The 17439-nt window shown below is 51.9% G+C and overlaps 1 protein-coding gene across 1 annotated transcript in view; it reads left to right on the forward strand.

Annotated features, from left to right (window-relative positions):
- The first annotated feature begins 1275 nt into the window (after window positions 1–1275).
- The window catches only part of SLC43A1 (solute carrier family 43 member 1), a 36630-nt gene continuing 20466 nt past the window's right edge, over window positions 1276–17439 (forward strand). The window contains exons 1-4 of the mRNA XM_007953902.2: window positions 1276–1501; window positions 14615–14792; window positions 14888–14943; window positions 15053–15129. Of these exons, the coding sequence (XP_007952093.2) occupies window positions 1348–1501; window positions 14615–14792; window positions 14888–14943; window positions 15053–15129 (465 nt within the window). The 5' untranslated portion in view covers window positions 1276–1347. The remainder of the gene's footprint in view (window positions 1502–14614; window positions 14793–14887; window positions 14944–15052; window positions 15130–17439) is intronic.

The following is a 17439-nucleotide window of genomic DNA, read 5'->3' on the forward strand; positions in this document are numbered from 1 at the left end:
CCGCCCCGGCGCTGCGCTCCCTGAGGCTGTAGCTGGCGCGTTCCCCGGGCTCGGAGGTGAGAGGCGGCTGGGATGGGGTGCCCCGGGCTGGGCGTCGGCTGAGCCACGCGGACGGGCTCCCTGCGGCACTCCCAGGCTCCCCGAGGAAAGCCCGTTACCTGAACTTGGGGTCCGGTGGCGCGTGGCCGCGTCTCTCCAAGCGCGCCGCCCCCGCGAGCACGTTCCTCCCTCCCGAGTCCCCAGGCCCCTCCGACCCTCGCCTTCCTCCCGGTCCCCAATTGCTTCACTTCCTCTGCTCTTGTCAGAGTTGGAGCGGACCTCCGGGAGCGCCGAAGCCCGAGCCCGACTTCACACATGTGGGGACTGAGGTCCCCAGCGGGACGTGGCTCGGGATCTCCTTCCCTCCGTCCTGGTCTCGCGCTTCTGCGCTTCGCGGTCGCTCCCCGGGCCGATCCCCGCCCCCGCGCCGCCCGCGTCCCGGCCCCGGCCGCGGCGGGGGGGAGCCCGGGCTCCTTCCCTCCCTCTGGTAAACACACCCGCCCGTCCGCCATCCAGCCCATCCGCCGCCGCTGCCCTTATAAAGTCAGCGGCCGCCCGACTTCCTGCCCGAGCCCCCTCGCCGGGCCGGAGGGGCGGGCGGGCAGAAGCGCTCAGCGCGCCGCCCCGAGTCCTGCCGCGTGAGTGAGGGGCGTGGGGGGCGGCCAGGCCGCGGGAGGGCCAGCCCTGGGTCTCCGTCCACGTGGCAGCTGCTGGCTTGGCCCGAGAGACTGTAGGGACATGAGTCGCCTGCTGTGGAAAGGGGGGAGGGCTTGCTCTGGCCCGGCCCGAGTGGAGGAGTAGTCTTAGAGGGGCGACAGGAAGAGGGGCTCTTGGGCTAGCCTCAGACTTCCCCTTCTTCCAACTGCCTGCTTCGGGGGTCTTTCCTGGCGCTGAAGGCCAGACACGGGCCAGCAGTGGCCTCAGCGCGCGCTCTGGCCCCTGCTGATCTTTGGGGACTTGGGCAAGTGCGGGTCTGGCCCCCGGGAGCCGGGCTCTGCGCGCCCTGCCCTGGGTGGGAGAGACCGGCTGCGCGCCAGGAAGCCGCTGTGCGCAGACAGGACCTTCCTTGTTTGTGATAGTGGCCCAGCAGGAGCCCAGCGCCGCGTGCGCCCCTGGCACTGCCAGTGCGCCTGGACCCGGCCCGGCGGCACCCGCTGAGAATCCCACGGCCCTATGGGACCTCCATGAAGGTCTCCTCTAGGGCCGGCCCGAGGGGTCTCAGGAACCACCATTATGCAGGACCCCTCCCAAGGGCCGCTGAAGGTCCATTGGCTCAGCGCTCTGTTCCTGTGCAGGCTCGCGGCCAGCATGGCCCCCACACTGCAGCAGGCGTACCGGAGGCGCTGGTGGATGGCCTGCACGGCCGTGTTGGAAAACCTCTTCTTCTCCGCTGTGCTCCTGGGCTGGGGCTCCCTGCTGCTCATGCTCAAGAAGGAGGGCTTCTATTCCAGCCTGTGCCCAGGTATGCCCAAGAAGGCCAGGAGGGCTGGGGTAGGGGTGGCACAGGGGGAAGTTGGAAGCAGGAAAAGGACAGGTGGCCCACAGGACAGAAATTAGGGCTTCTCAGGTCAGAGCACTGGGCTGGGAATTGGATGGCTTCTCATCTTGAGCCCATCAAAGTTGATCTGGAGAGTGGGTGGCATGCTACCTCGTCTGCCTTGTTCGTCAACTCCACTGGTCACTGAATGGTCACTGAATGCCAGGCACGGTGCTGGGCACCCAGATCCTGGGACTAAACAGCAGGATCCTAACCTCTAGAGCCTCTGATCTAGTGCAGGAGGGACACTGGAAGGAGAAGGTTTGCACCATTAGGGATTTCTTTGTTGTTGTTGTTGTTATGTGCCGTCGAGTCGGCCCCGACTCATACAGGGCTATAATAAGGCTGCAAAGTCATACTTGGGTGCATAGGCATACTTGGGTGCATAGGCGTACTTGGCCAGTAGAAACAACTCATGAGTTCAGGTAGGGTTGAGGTTCCAGTCTACCTGGAGATAACCTTGGAAGTGTGAAAAACACCACCACCAAAAAAAACCAAACTCACTGCTGTGGAGTTGATTCCAACTCATAGCGACTTGCTCAGTTTTCCTTCCAAGGAGTGGCTGGTGGGTTTGAACCATTAGCCTTCTGGTTAGCAGCCAAGTGCCTTAGACACTATGCCACCAGAGCTTCCACTATACCACCAGAGCTCCCCTAAATCTCGATGTTTGGCATAAGGAGTTTGCCTAAGATGTAGGCCAGACTCCATTTTTGTTGTTTTCTGCTCATTCTGACCAGACTTGAAAGTCAGTTAGCCAGAGACCCTCAGGAAGCCTGCTGGCCGCCTCCTCTTATCTGTTAAAGCATGATTTGGTCAATGTAAGCCAGTCAGAATTTTTTTCCTGGTAAATTGCTGGATTTTCTCCACTTAAAATCTGTGAAAATTCCTTTTGCCAGAGGACTTCTGTGAATCCTCCTGAGGTGCTGCCTGATCCGGATTGCTCTGTCACTTCGATAAAACTCTTTGCCTTTAATGATGACAGAGACTGGTTTGCTCTTTGGCAGGAGAAAGGGTTGATGATGTAGTGGTATCATCAGCTGTTGAAAACCCGGGGACCACAGTTCAGCTCTGACACACACGGGGGACCAAGAGTCGGAGTCAACTCAAAGGCACCTGATTTTTAAAGGCTAAACAGGAAGGAAAACCTCAGGAAGTGGAGTGTGAATGTAGAGGCCCTGCACTCTTCTCTTGGTCAGGATCTATCACCCCGGGTCTTCAGAGGACCTGTGTGTTAGTTGCCATGGAATCAGTTCCAAGGCACAGTGATGACCCCCGTGCACGGAGTAGAACTGCTTCATAGGTTTTGTTGGCTGTGACCTTTTGGCAGCAGTTGGCAAGCCTGTCTTCTGAGACGTCTGGGTGGGTTGAAACCACCAACTTTTTGGCAAGGAATCGAGCTTAACTCTTTTATCCCCCCAGAGATTCCTGGCATTTTTGGAGGGTCCCTATTTTGGTTTATTTACCCTTTCAATCACCTTGGCTTTGTGTGAGTGGCCCAGAGCCAAAAACCCAAAACTAAACCCACTGTCATCAAGTCAGTTCCTGCTCATAGTCAGTCCCGACTCAGCGAGTCTGTAGGACTCTGTAGAACTGCCCCACAGGGTTTTCAAGGCTGTAATCTCTACAGAAGCAGACTGCCACATCTTTCTCCTGTGGAACAGCTGGTGGGTTTGAACCATTGACCTTCTGGTTAGCATCCAGAAGTGCAATAACCCCACCGCGCCACCAGGGCTCCTTGACCCAGGACCAGGGAGTGGGAAACCCAGGACTCCTTGGGAGCTAACAGCTGCAGGTTTCCTGTGGGCAGGGAGTTGCTCCCCTAGTGTCTGGGTCTTGAGGCTTGGTTGTTCTGATGACTATCTTCCGTTCTGGGAAGGGGAGAGCTGTGCTGACAAGCTCAGCCTAAGGAATGGGAGGGATGTGGAGGTGGATCCTGCCCCTCCCTCCCTGCTCCCTTCTTCCAAAGAATCCCTTAACATTGAGCTTCAGTTTGTCGGTTTGAAAAAAATGGGAATGATTTCCATTTCATAGGAATTTTTTGGGCATCGACAGAGCTCGATCCACGTTAGCATCCTTTCGGGCTTCTGGCACCTCATCTCCAGCTCCCTGTGGGCACCTGCTTTGGCTGTGGGAGAAAACCAGTATCTTGAGGGTGCAGATGGGGAAGTGGGTGAGGGGAAGTTTTGATCTTTGCTCCGGACAGCACCCATTCCACCCTGGGGGCTGCCCTGCCCTGCCAGGGTTATCTGTAAGGAAACAGTAGGTGGCATGGAATGATGGCGACTTGCCCATACCTCCTGGCCCCGATTACAGGGTGATAAAGGTTGGAGGAGATGAAGATGAGAGTTGACAGCCGGCCTGGGGAGCAGGTTGGGTGGGGAAGAAGTCGGCCTGGGATGCAATGATAGGGGCTCCAGGGTGGTGTGGAGAGGACCTGAGGGTGGGCAAGGGCAGGGGGTCCAGATCTTCTTGCCATCGTTTACCCTGGAAACTGGAGAGGCTCTGCCCTCTGTTGCCTAATGGCCTCGAGGCCTGGCTGCTGCCCACTTGGTAGTGTCTTCTTGTCCAGTCCATCTTGTGTGGTGGGTTTTCCTTTAATCAATTTTACTGAGGAGTCATTTATATTCGGGGAATACTGGATAACACAAAGGAGGGGTGGCACAGTGCGTAAGGCATTTGACTGCTAACCAGAAGGTTGGCAGTTCAAACCCACCAGCCACTCCATAAAAGGAAGACTGGGCAATCTACTTCTGTAAAGATTTATAGCCTTGGAAACCCAATGGGGGTCGCTATAGTCAGAATCGACGTGATGGCAGTGGTTTGGTTTTGGATGGCACAAACGATGAACTCAACTACTAGCCGAAAGGTTGGTGGTTTGAACCAACCTTGTTGTTGAGAGGTGCTTCAGAAGACAGACCCGGTGATCTGCTTCCCAAAGGTCAAACCCTGTGGAGCACAGTTCTGCCCTGCACACAAGGGGCCTCCGTGATTGGAATTGACTCCATGGCAACAAACAACAATTTACATACATTTTGGTGAAATCTGAGAAATGTATGCGTCCCAGTAACCAGCACCACAATCAGTGTTTAGAGCATTTCCATCGCTCCCAAACATCCCCTCTCCCTTTTGAGACATATGTATAATGATTTTATTGAAATATACTGTGTTTGGTTAAGAGACATTGGTGGGTGAGTGGTAGAGTTCTCACCTTCCGTGTGGGAGATCTGGGATTGATTCCGGGCCAGTGCACCTGAGGCACAGCCACCGCCGAGTCAGTGGAAGCTTGCCTGCTCCTGTGATGCTGAACAGTTCCAGCGGTTTTCAGACAGACTCAGAAGAAAGGCCTGGTCATCTCTTTCCACACTCAGCCAGTGAAAGCCCCGTGGATCACAGCAGTCTGGCCCCATTATGCATGGGGTCACCATGAGTTGGAGCCCCACTTGATGGCAGCTAACAGTATTTGCTAGTTAGACCATTAGTCCTCGTGACAAATCTGTGATGTTACGAAAAAGAAAACGGAAGCTCAGAGACGCTAAGCAATTTGCCCAGGGTCTACAGCTAATAAATAAGGAGCAGAGGGAAGATTCAGCCCCAGATCTGACTCCATAACCTTTCTACTGGGCCTTATAGGAATATTGTAGACACCTCTGTTCTGGTTACCTAGTGCCGCTCTGACAAGAAATATACCACAAATGGGATGACCTTTAACAAACAGGAGTTTATTTATTCTCTTACAGTTCAGGAGGAGGCTTTAAGTCCAAGTTCAAAGTGCCAGGCCCTAGGAGCTGGGTGAAAGCCCCTTAACCTTGGGGTCCAGCTCTGCCTCCTGCTCCCGGCCCACTGGAGCTAGAGGTATTTCTTCACTCAGACAGCTGCTGGCTGCTGAAGCTGAGAAGCCCAAGGTTGACAAGTAAAAAGGCACAGTCCCGATGTTACCAAACTATATAGCAGGCCATTAATTTAAGTCCATTGTAAGTCCCAAGGTTGGCAGAGCATGGTAGGCTGCTGAACAACAACACGGCTACATACAGTATCCAAACGTGCCATAGCTCAAGACTATCCTCAAGGCTTCTGTTTATATACAGGAAGCAGACCACATCCCAAAGGCAGCTACTCAGCTGCTTGTGGTAGATCCCACCATGGAGTTGATTGCCAGTCTCATCATGGGTTATAACTACCACCAGCTGCCCAGCCACTCAACCAGGCCCAGCCAAGCTGACACACAAACATAACCACCACAATCTCCAACAGCTTGCAGTGCCTGGGGACTCCAGCCTTAGACAAGACAACCAGCTGGAGCCCAACCCTGAGGGTGCTTTTGGGAGGTAACTGGCAACAGGACAGTGGAGGGAGCAATCAGGGACAAGGAAGGAGCCCCCAAGCTGGGAGGCAAAGTAAAGGGGCACATTTTGTGTTTGCTGTGCGTGTGTCTGGGGCAGTCCTCAGAGCCAGCCTCAGTGCTGCTGCCTCTGCCCCCATCTCACAGATCAGATACTGGGACCTCAGTGAGTTTCAGCTGAGACTTGAACCCAGCCCTGTCTGACTCCAGAGCTGGAATGCTGAAGCGGGACCTGGTTTTACAGTGTTTCCCAGACCTTGTCATTTGTGGGAGCTCTGGTGGCGTAGTGCCTAAGACACTTGACTGCTAACCAGAAGGCTGGTGGTTCAAATCCACTAGCCACTCCTCGGACGGAAGGTTGGGTAATCTACTTTCATGGTGATACTGCTTCAGAAACCCAAGGAGGGGCTGCTATGAGTTGGATCTGACTCAATGGCAGTGAGTTTAGTTTCTGGTTTTTGGTTGTCATTTGCAGTGTACCTCCCTGATTTTTAACATATCTCTGGTGGCATAGTGGTTAGGGCATGTGGCTGCTCACCCAAAGGTTGGTGGTTTGAACCTACCAACTGCTCTGTGGGAGAAAGATGAGGCAATCTGCTTCTGTAAAGATTTACAACCTTGGAAACCCTATGGGGCAGTTCTGCTCTGTCCTATTGAGTCGTATGAGTTGGAACAGACTCAGCAGTAGCTGAATGTATCCTTGTACTTACTTCATGTTGTTGTGTGCAGTTGAGTTGATTCCTACTCAGGCCAACCCCGTGTATGGCGGGTAGATCTCCTCCAGAGGATTTTCTTGGATGTAATCTTAACGGAAGCCGATTGACAGGCCTTTTCTTCTGTGATGCAGCTCGGTGGGTTCGAACTACCAACCTTTTGATTACCAGCTGAGCACAAAGTGCACTACTCAGGGACCTATGTACTTTTTGTGTGTGTGTGTGAGTGTGATTTGGGTGAAGGTTTATAGAGCAAATTCACTTTCCATACAGCAGGTCACATACACTTTGTCTCATGATATTGACTACAATTTACCCCCATTCAACATCTCCCCTCCCACTTCCTCCCGATAGTCACTTCTTCCTTTGTCCATCCCTCCATGCACCCCTGCCCCCAGAACTGTTTCCCTGTGCATAAACAGCCCTTCTTTCTCCCATGATTGATCTCTCCAAGGAGTGTATCTACCCAATGTAAATACTCAGCTCGGGTGCCTGTCTTATGTTTGGCTGGAAGCCACAGGTGTGGGTTCAGTTCCAGACCTGCAGGGCAGCTAGGGGCCATAGTCTCAGTGGTTCCACCAGAACCTATTTAGTTAATACTCTCTTTTAAATCAATCCACTTTTTAAAAGTCCTATAGTATTATGTCTATTATTCTAAAGTATGTCTTTGGAATCCTGGGTTGATACGCTACACACACAAACATAAACAAATGTATCCTACGTATGTAGCTCTGTGCCTCAAGTTGATTGCACTCCAGTGCCTCACAGGGTTTCCTGGGCTGTGACCTTCTCTGGACAGTGTCAGGTCTTTTTCCCCATGGAGCTGCAGAGTGGGTTGGAATTGTAGACCTTTTGGTTAGCAGCCAAACGCTTAATCTTTGCATCAACAGGCCTCCTTTCTATAATCTAAACACATGTTTCTAACATGCATTCAGATAACACTGGTGGTTCAGGGGTAGAATTCTTGCCTTCATGTGGGAGAACCAGGTTTGATTCCTAGCCAAGGCGCCCCATCCGTAGCCACCGGCTGTCTGCTGGTGGAGCCTTACATGTTACTATGATGCTGAACAGGTTTCAGAGGAGCTTCCAGATTAAGACAGACCAGGAAGAAAGGACTGGTGATCTATCCAGTGAAAACTCTGGAGATTCCAACGGTCTGATTCACAACCTACCACGGGAGCAGCCCAGGACCGAGCAGTGTTGGCTCACTCTGCACGGGGTCACCGTGAGTTGAGGTCTGAGTCGATGGCACTGAACAACTGTGTGAAGAATGAGAAGACATCCCGGGTACTACCTGGAGCAGCTTGAGCTCCTCCCGTGCTACATATATGCCATACTTCAAGAAATTGCTTCTCTGTCTTCTGAACACAACTCTGACTAACTTTTCTGAATAATTTCTTCCTGTCCCATTCCATGCCTTACTTTCAAAACCAAACCAAACTCAACCGCCATCAAGTTGACTCTGACTCATAGCAACCCCCTTGGGTTTCCAAGGCTGTAAATCTTTATGGAAGCAGATCACACCATCTTTCTCCCACAGAGTAGCAGGTGGGTTTGAACTGCCGACCTTCTGGTTAGCAGCCGGATCCTTACCCACTGCACCACCAGAGCTCCTTATGCCTCACTTTACTCATCTATGAAAGTGGGGAAGTTGGATTTCAGAGACTTCTGTTGTAATTAACATGGACAGAGGTGTAAGAGTTCATAGCATCTTGGCCTGGCTGCCCTCTTGGCAGATTCAAGTCTGAATTTATCCAGCCACGTAGGAGCCATCAGTCCTCAAGGGCAAACTCACATTAGCTGGACTCATAGGATGCTAATCGGTAAACCAGAGAGACGAATATGTTACTTAACCTTGAGTCTTGAGCAGTCTACTGTGCTGGTGTTCTCTGCTAGTGGAAATGCAGACTTCCTGGCCAGCGCTAGAGTAGGCTTGGGAAACTTTCTAAGCCGGCTGTTTCAGAACAGAGAAGCCCACAGTGCAGTGGAAAAAAGCGTTAGCGTTGGAGGTGGCCTTGAATTTGAGCGTGAGCCTGCTCATAAGAAGCTATGTGACTGTGAGTTACTGCTTTGCTCCTTGGAGCCTCATCATCTGTAAAATGGGGATCATCATACTCACTTTGTGGAGTTGTGAGGATTAAATGAGATCCTGTATGGAAAAGCCTGGTCCATAGGAACCAAAACCAAACCAAACCAGTTACCATCAAGTCAATTCCAACTCATGGTGACTGTGTGTCAGTGGAACTGTGTTCCATAAGGTTTTCAGTGGCTGATATTTTTGGAAGTAGATTGCCAGGCTTTTCTTGGAGTATGTGGGTGACATAAATGGTTAATGTGCTCAACTACTAACCGGAAGGTTGGTGGTTCAAGTCCATCCAGAGACACCTTAGAAGAAAGGCTTCTCCTTCTGAAGAATCAGCCATAGAAAATCTACGGAGGACAGCTCTGCTCTGACACAGATGGGGACCTCATGGTGCATAGGAGATGTTCATTCGTTGAGAGCTAGTGGGATTATTATTATTTAAAAATAATTTTTTAAAAATTGTGATTTGGGTGAAAATTTACAGAGCAAATTCACTTTCCATACAGCAGTTCACACACACTTTGTCTCATGACATTGACCACAATCTACCACAATGCAGCAGCTCCCCTCCCACTTCCTTCCGACAGTCACCTCTTCCCTGTGTCCATCCCTCCATGCACTTCTGCCCCCTGAGCATCTCCCTGTGCATAAATAGCCCTTCTTTCTCCCATGATTGTTCTCTCCAAGGAGTGGATCTACATCAGGTACATGCTCAACTCATATGCCTGTCTTTTGTTTGGCTGGAAGCCATGGGCATGGGTTTGATTCCAGACCTGAAGGGCAGCTAGGGGCCTTAGTTCAGTGGTTCCACCAGGCTCTATCAGACCAGCAAACCTGATCCCCCCCTCCTTTTTCTTCCCCCCAAATGATTTTGAGTTTTGTTCCACATTATTCTCCCTCTCTATCCAGGATCTCCTACATAGATCCCCTCTGAGTGTTTGACAGTGGTATCCAGGCACCATCTAGTTCTTTTTTTTTTTTTTTTTTTGTGATTGGGGTAAAGATTTACAGAGCAAATTCACTTTCCATACAGCAGTTCACATATACTTTGTTGCATGTCATTGACCACAGTTTACCAGAATGCCAACAGCTGCCCTCCCACTTCCTCCCCACAGTTACCTCTTCCCAGTGTCCATCCCTCCATACTCTCCTGCCCCCTGAGCTATCTCCCTGTGCATAAGCAGCCCTTCCTTCTCCCATGATTGTTCTCTCCAGGGTGTGTGTCTACTTGAGGTAAATGTTTAACTCACATGCCTGTACCTTGCTTAGCTGGAAACCACAGGTGTGGGTTCAATTCCAGACCTGAAGGGCTGCTAGGGGCCATAGTCTCAGTGGTTCATCATCAGGCTCTATTGGACCAGCAAACCTGGTCCCCACTATCTTTTTTTTTTTTCCCCTCCAAATGATTTTGAGTTTTGTTCCACATTATTCTCCCTCTCTATCCAGGATCTCCTACATAGATCCCCTCTGAGTGTTTGACAGTGGTATCCAGGCACCATCTAGTTCTTTTGGTCTCATAGTCATATAGGCTGCAGATCGGATGGTGTACCAGTCTCTAGGGCTAATTGTTTCCATGAATTTTGGTTTTCTTCATTCTTCTTTTCTCTTGATGAGGAGAGACCCATCGTTGCATCTAGATGGCAGCTTGCTAGCTTTTAAGATCCCAGTTGCTACTCGCCAAAGTAGGAGATGGAACAATGTTTTGTATAGTATGTTATGCCAATTGACCTTGATGTCCCCTGCGACTAAGGTCCCAAGCCCACAGGATCAACTACTCAGTCGCTCTGGGTAGCTGGCTGTGACCAAGCAGTGACCACAACCTAGGCACCATCTAGTTCTGCTAGTCTCATGGTCATATAGGCTGCGGATTGCATGGTGTACCAGTTGCTTGGACTAATTGTTTCCATGAATCTTTGGTTTTATTCATTCTTTTTTGTTCTGGACGAGGAGAGACCCATCGTTGCATCGAGATAGCTGCTTGCAAACTTTTAACATCCCAGTTGCTACTTGCCAAAATAGGAGGTAGAACAATTTTTTGTGTAGTATGTTATGCCAATTGAGCTTGATGTCAAAAAACCCACTATGGTTAGTGGGCTTATTTTTGAGATAATTTGTCATTTAATTATGACAGATTTCAGAGCTGGGCCAGCATCTAATTCAAGGGCTGCAAACTCATGCCAATGGGGGCCAGGCAGATAATAATAATCATGCAAACCAGGGCAGGTGTAAGATGGCAAATGCCTGGGAACTGAAGAAGAGGTAAAGACATGGGTGATCTTGAAAGGCAAACCATGATGAAAAGGGGTGGCCTCCACCTACCCCCAGCAGTGGTCATCTTTCGACCTTTTAAAGAGAAGCCAGAAATCCGGAGTTTTATGTACTGTCTCCTGATTTTAAACTGGCACCCAATTAAAATTTACAGCACTACAAGGGCAACACTGTGAGCCAAACAAAACATGTGTGCAGTCAGTGCTGGTCACCTGTTTGCAGCCTCGGGTCTAAATTGCCTTTGCATTTCTTCCTGCTTTGTCCACTCTCCCAACATAGCATGGCATGCAGTAGATGCCCGGTGAGGAGAATGAATAAACAGTGCAGACGAAAGCTGCAGAACCGATCAACAGGGTTCTGCACACTATGCCCGTGTGGCACACCAGTCCAGGAGGGTTGAGATCATCCGCTTCTAATGCCAAATGTGTGGTGGATAATAAACCCCACTCTGCCTGCCAACCGCGTTCTGTAGGAATCTCAGCTTCCCTTCCCTGATCAGTCCAGACCCCGGTTGCTCTACTCAGCCCTTCTCTAATCTCCATTCACCCAGGGCTAGGTCCTCGGGTACTGGCCCCCTTCTCACAGACTCCAGGGGAAGGGCTATCATTAATCTAGCAGAAAAAAAAAGATGGAAACACATAGGGTGCGGCCCAGGAGGCTCAGTGCAAAGCCTCCATGTATCCTTCTGGGAGCAGATGTTCACTCTTAATACCCAGGAGGCTCCACTGAGCCTTTTTTTCCAAGGTGTCGATTGGCCTTGTTACATGGTCACCATAGATTACATCATGTCTCTTGAGGTTTAGTCAGCATCAGGCCTCCAGGTGGTCCCTTTTGGGCTGGTGAGCCCCTACTCATCGGCCTCAGGTGTGGTTCAGCTCTCAGGAACCAGGACCAGAGGCCAAATTGTTGACTGTAGGGGGGTGCAGACGAGGATCACACCTGTGGAGGATAACGCCTGTGGCAAGTGCTGAAATAGTGCGCCTGTCCAAACATCTGACACCCACCTTTTAGATAACTTCACCATAATACGAGCTCAAAAGCACAAGTCAAGCTTGTAAATCTTTTACTCAACACATGATGGCACTACGTGAAAGTTACAACTGCATCTTGCTTGCTTTCACTGATAAAAAGCGGTCTAGGATGGGCTCAGAGTCAGTTTTTCAGTGTCTTTCTGCACTCAGTAGAGCCAGGTCATACAGTCTGCCGTGACCCACGTAGTTGTTGTTGTTGTGTGCCGTCAAGTCGGACCCGACTCAGCTACCCCTCCTTGGGTTTCCAAGGCAATATCACTACGGCAGTAGATTGCCCCATCTTCCTTCTGAGGAGTGACCGGTGGGTTTGAACCAGCAGCCTTCTGGTTAGCAGTCAAGTGCCTTAGGCACTACGCTACCAGAGCTCCTCCTTGACCCAATAGAGGCTCTCAAATACGAAAGTATTAGTTTTAACTTGCTGAATGGTCTCACAGCTGGTGATGGAAACTGGGGGATGATTAATAGACACCACTCAGTGGCACCCCCTTCAAGTGGCACCTAGGGCACATACCATACTTGCTATATGCCTCTGGGGGTGGGGGGGCACACCTTGCACTCGAGAAATGCACAATGACCATAAAGATCACAAAATTAGGGGGCTGGCCCGAACCCCAAAGGCTTCGTGGTCCAAACCCCTAACCACTTGGTCCAGGTGCCTGAGCATCCTCTCAGTCTCCCTGGCAGCTGGCACCACAGGAATTCCTCATGCCCAAGGCAGCCCCTTCCTGGCTTGGCCAGCACTCAGTACCTGAAAGTTCTTCATGGTCACATCAGTTCAGCCATGCACACCTTTTGGATGTTTGAAGTGAGGGTCTTTGTCCACGTCTGAGCCTCGGTGCAGATGCCCCCCGCTCCAAGCATCTAGGCTCTAAAACATCCCCATTGTATTCTCTTCACAGCATCTGTCACCTTTTTTGAACTTTTTATGGTGGTTTTTGGTGGAAGTTTACAGAGCACATTAGTTTCCCGTTCAATAATTTATACACAGTTTGTTTTGTGATGGTTGCAGTCTCTTCAATGTAAGAGCACTCTTCTCACTTCCTCTCTGAGTTCCTCATTTCCATTCGTCCTTCGCTGCTGCCCCTTCCTGCCTTCTGAACTTCGGTTTTGGGCAAATGCTGCCCTTTTGGTCTTGTGGGGGCATTGCCACTCTTGCAATCAGCATCCATTTGCTTTCTTGTCTAATATGAACTAATGGGAGTGGAAGACTTCCTGTCTTTTTCACTGTGGGGTCCCCAGCACCTAGAATCCAGTGGGGACCCTCCAGGAGAGCCAGCCTTTTTCCTTTCTCAGCTGTTCCAGGAACACCACCTCTTGGCCCACTTTCTCCAGTTGAATCCTGAGGACCCTACGGTTTAGTCATTCTTGGCTACCTTTTGTAGCTAAGGTGTCCAAGGCTCAGAGAGGAAGCTACTTGTCCAAGCTTGCACAGCTTGTAAAGATGGTGGTGGGAATTCAGACCCTAGTCTGTCCCCTCCCAGGTGTGTCCTGAGCTTGCCCTTGGCAGTGAGGGAGGGGCAGCCACCATGGGGGACTGACTGTTGAATCAAGTGAATTCCTCCTCCTTCCCCGTCCCCTCGCCTTTCTCATCACCTTGTCACAGTTCAAAGTCGGAAGCCTGCCTCAGGACAGGTCCTCCAGGTGAGCTGCAGAAGGGTCCTAGAGGGCAGGCCTCGGTTTTGGCATCTGCAGAACGGAGGTATTCTCTTGGGTCACTCAGCGGTGTTGTGAACTGATGAAGTAACTGTTTAGGACAGTGCCCAGAACGTGGTAAGCGTTCCATAAATATTATTACCCGCATGCTGTTTGTTGGGGAAGCTTTCTCTAAGCTTTAAGTGAATTCTTGTTACATCCTTTAGAGCACCAATCCCTGACTCTGTGCCCAGATTTGGAGATGCTTCTTGTTCAGGGTCTACAACCCTCTAAGTTTGGATATAAAGTGAATATTAAACCCAAACTAGTTGCCATTGGGGAGCTCTGGTAGCATAGTGGCTAAGACACTTGCCTGCTAACCAGACGGCTGGCGGTTCAAACCCACCAGCCACTCCTCGGAAGGAAGGTTGGGCAATCCTACTTCTGTAGTGATACTGCCTCGGAAACCCAAGGAGGGGTCGCTATGAGTCGAGTTTGACTCGACGGCACATAACAACAACAACAACAACAGTTGCCATTGAGTTGATTCTGATTCACAGTGACCCCATGTGTGTCAGAGAACAGCTATGCTCCGTAGCGTTTTCTGTGGCTGATGTTTTGGAAGTAGACTGCCAGGTCTTTCTTCCAAGGTGCCTGTGGGTAGACGGAACCCTCCAACCTTTTGATTAGCAGCAGGAAGAGTTATCCATTTGCACACCCGGGTGACTACTGTGTTTGAGCTAGAGGATTCACACTGGATATGTGGCTCCTGGGAGTCTCACCATAATTTATGGAACCTCACCCTCAGCCTGCACCAGAGCAGGCATGACTCCAAGCCACCCAAAGTCACGCAGTTGTCAGTAAATCAGAAGCAGGCGTTTTGAACGAAAGACCTCATCCCCGGCCGCTCCCCGCTTGGTCCAGCTGCACCTGTCCTCATGTGCTAAGTGCCCTCCTGCCCTCCCACTTCAGTTGAGAACACCAGCAGCGTCACCCAGGACCAGTGGCCTCAGTGGATCAGCTGTGACTGGCAGGACGAGATGCTCAACCTGGGCTTCACGATTGGCTCCTTCGTGCTCAGCGCCACCACCCTGCCACTGGGGATCCTCATGGACCACTTTGGCCCACGGCCAATGAGGCTGATGGGCAGGTGAGCTAGGCTGTGGGGGCTGGAGGGTGCTGCTGGGGGTGGGGACCTCAGACTGCTCCCAGGCCAACCCTCCCACCTTCCTGGCGTCCCCACAGTGCCTGCTTTGCTGCATCCTGCACCCTCATGGCCTTGGCCTCTCGGAACACCGAAGGTGAGCTGCCTGGTCTCTTGTGCCCCCACAAGACAAGCATGGGTGGGATGAAGGCTGACACTGATCCTAACTCCCAAATGCCCTTATCCATACCTCTCCCCCTGCCCAGTTCTGTCTCCGTTGATATTCCTGGCACTGTCCCTGAATGGCTTTGGTGGTATCTGCCTAACGTTCACTTCACTCACTGTGAGTATGACTGGCCAGATCTGGCAGCCACCCAGGAGTGGGTGGGGGCAGTGGGAGTGGGAGAGGGGCCGAGTGCACCCGGTGGAATGGTGTGAGCTGCGGGAGACTGTGTGTTGGGGCTGGGGGTGGGATGGGGAGAGAGGGTTTGCATTGCTCAAGTCACAGCACAAACAAGACCTACAGTGTCCTTACCTCCCTGGAGATAGGGGAACAGGTGCCTCATAAACACGTAAAGGAAGAAATTATGTCAGCAGTCCGGAAGTGCTAGGAAGAATATGAAACTGGGTGATGTGATCGTGCCGGGGAGGGGGCAGCTGGAGACCGTGTGTCTGCCACTCTGTGGGGTGTGGGTGAGACGCTGTAGGGAAAGAGCACGGGTGGGCGGGTCCAGGCGTGTGAAGTTGCTGAGGCCTGACCATGTTCAGCCTACGGACAGACCTTTCACGTTGTGTATGTGTGTTACTGTAAAGGTAAGTGGGCATGTCTGTGAGTGTGTGAGCAAAAGGGTTAAGGGCTTGTGAATGTGTGTGTTCCTGGCTGGACTGGCCTCGGACTGTTTATCTCTGCTGAGGGCCGCCTGACGGCCAAACTTGCTGTTTTTGGCTGAATTTCACCTCACCCCAGCAGCCGCCTTGAACTCTAGGCGAGGACATTTCACAACTGAGGGAAGCAAATCCCTTCCTCCCCGTCCCTCTGCAGCCCTTCTCCACACTGTGCGCCTGGCTCAAGGCCCTAGAACCCCTCCTCTCCCAGCGAGGGGCAAGACCTCAAGCTGCTGCAGGCTCCCCGGGACTCGGGACTCTCGGGACTCGGCCGCCGCCCCGCCCCATTCCCCGCGCCCATAATCTGCAGCCAATGGCAGGGCCCCGCGCCTGCCCCGCCCCCGACCGCTGTGCTCTTGGGGACAACCAGTGCCAGGGCCCATAGGGTATTGGCGCTGGCCTGGTCCTCGCGCGCGCGGTGCTGAGCCGGCCTCTGCACCCCACCCCTCATGCTGGGTGGACACAGCGTCCACAGACCCTTCCCCTGGGTGCTGGTCACCCGCCCTGGCCCTGGCTCCCTTTCCGCGTGTTCTTGGCAACATGCCTTGCAGACACAAGGTGCCAGGGAAACCTCTGTCCGAGTTGGAGGCCAGTCTGGCTCCCCCTTCCCTTTCAGAGCCTCTTGTTAGATGGAGGGGGGGACGGCTCTTAACTCTCTGTGTTGCCCACCTTCCAAGGTCCTTGGGTGGCATGAGCGAGGTTTGGACTCAACTTCTAAAGGTTACTAGTTCAAACTCGCCCAGCCTGCCGAGGAATAAAGACCTGGAAATCTGCTTTCGTAAAGATTGCAGCCAAGAAAACCCTTCAGAGCAGTTCTAATCTGCCACACGTGGGTCATCGTGAGTTGGAATTGACTCAGCAGCATTGGGTCTAGGTTTGTGTGTGTGTGCCTACTGTCCTTCCCAAAGTTATTTCTTTGAAGGTCTGTAGCCTCACGCCTGGGAACAAGGAAAGTGGAGAGGGGTTGTCTAAGGCTATGGCATCTGGTGACATGGGAGGGGTTGGGGGGGTAGAGGGAGTGTTTCATAAAGGGCATAGTGACTTTGCCTTTTGCTCCCTCAGGGGTACTAGCTCAGGCCACCTGAGCAGAATATGCCATCAATTCATTCTCTGTTGGTGGGAGTTGTCAGCCTGGTCTGCTGCTTTTGGCTGAATTTCACCTCCTCTGGAGGCCTGGCCTGTCCCTTCTTTAGTCCCATGGTCACCTCCCTGGTCCTTCCATGACTTGTCCTGGCTCAGCAGATATTGTGGGCAGTAGGCTTTGGGGCTGCCAGGAGGATGGAGGCCACCACCTGAGGAGTCCCTGGGTAGCACACGTGGTTAAGCCCTTGGCTACTAGCTGAAAAGATGGTAGTCTGAACCCACCCAGAGGTGTCAGTGATCTTCCCAACGGTCACAGCCTTGAAAACCCTATGTTGCTATTCTTTTTGCACATGTAGGGTCGCCAAGAGTCAGAATCAAGTCTGACAAAGGCGAACAGCAGTGATCTGTTGTAGTGTCAGCCATGGTCACAGCCTGGGGACCTGGGAGAGCCAGAACCAGGGGAAATAGTCATTAGCTCACTCTGTGACCAGTCAGATGAGTTGGACTTCATTAGTGTTTCTTGAACACCTGCCCTGTTGGTTAGGGAGAAATGTCATACAATAAAGGGGTCCATAAATAACAAACTAAAACTTTTGGGGTAAAAGGAATAAAATGCATTGGAGGCGTCGCAGGAGGGGTCAGAGTTTGGTTCCCACACTGATTTTGCCTGAGAACTCTTCTGTTG

Source organism: Orycteropus afer, unplaced genomic scaffold (assembly GCF_000298275.1).
Source record: "Orycteropus afer afer isolate SDZICR_OR568_19922 unplaced genomic scaffold, OryAfe1.0 scaffold00419, whole genome shotgun sequence".
In the NCBI taxonomy this organism is placed as follows: domain Eukaryota; kingdom Metazoa; phylum Chordata; class Mammalia; order Tubulidentata; family Orycteropodidae; genus Orycteropus; species Orycteropus afer.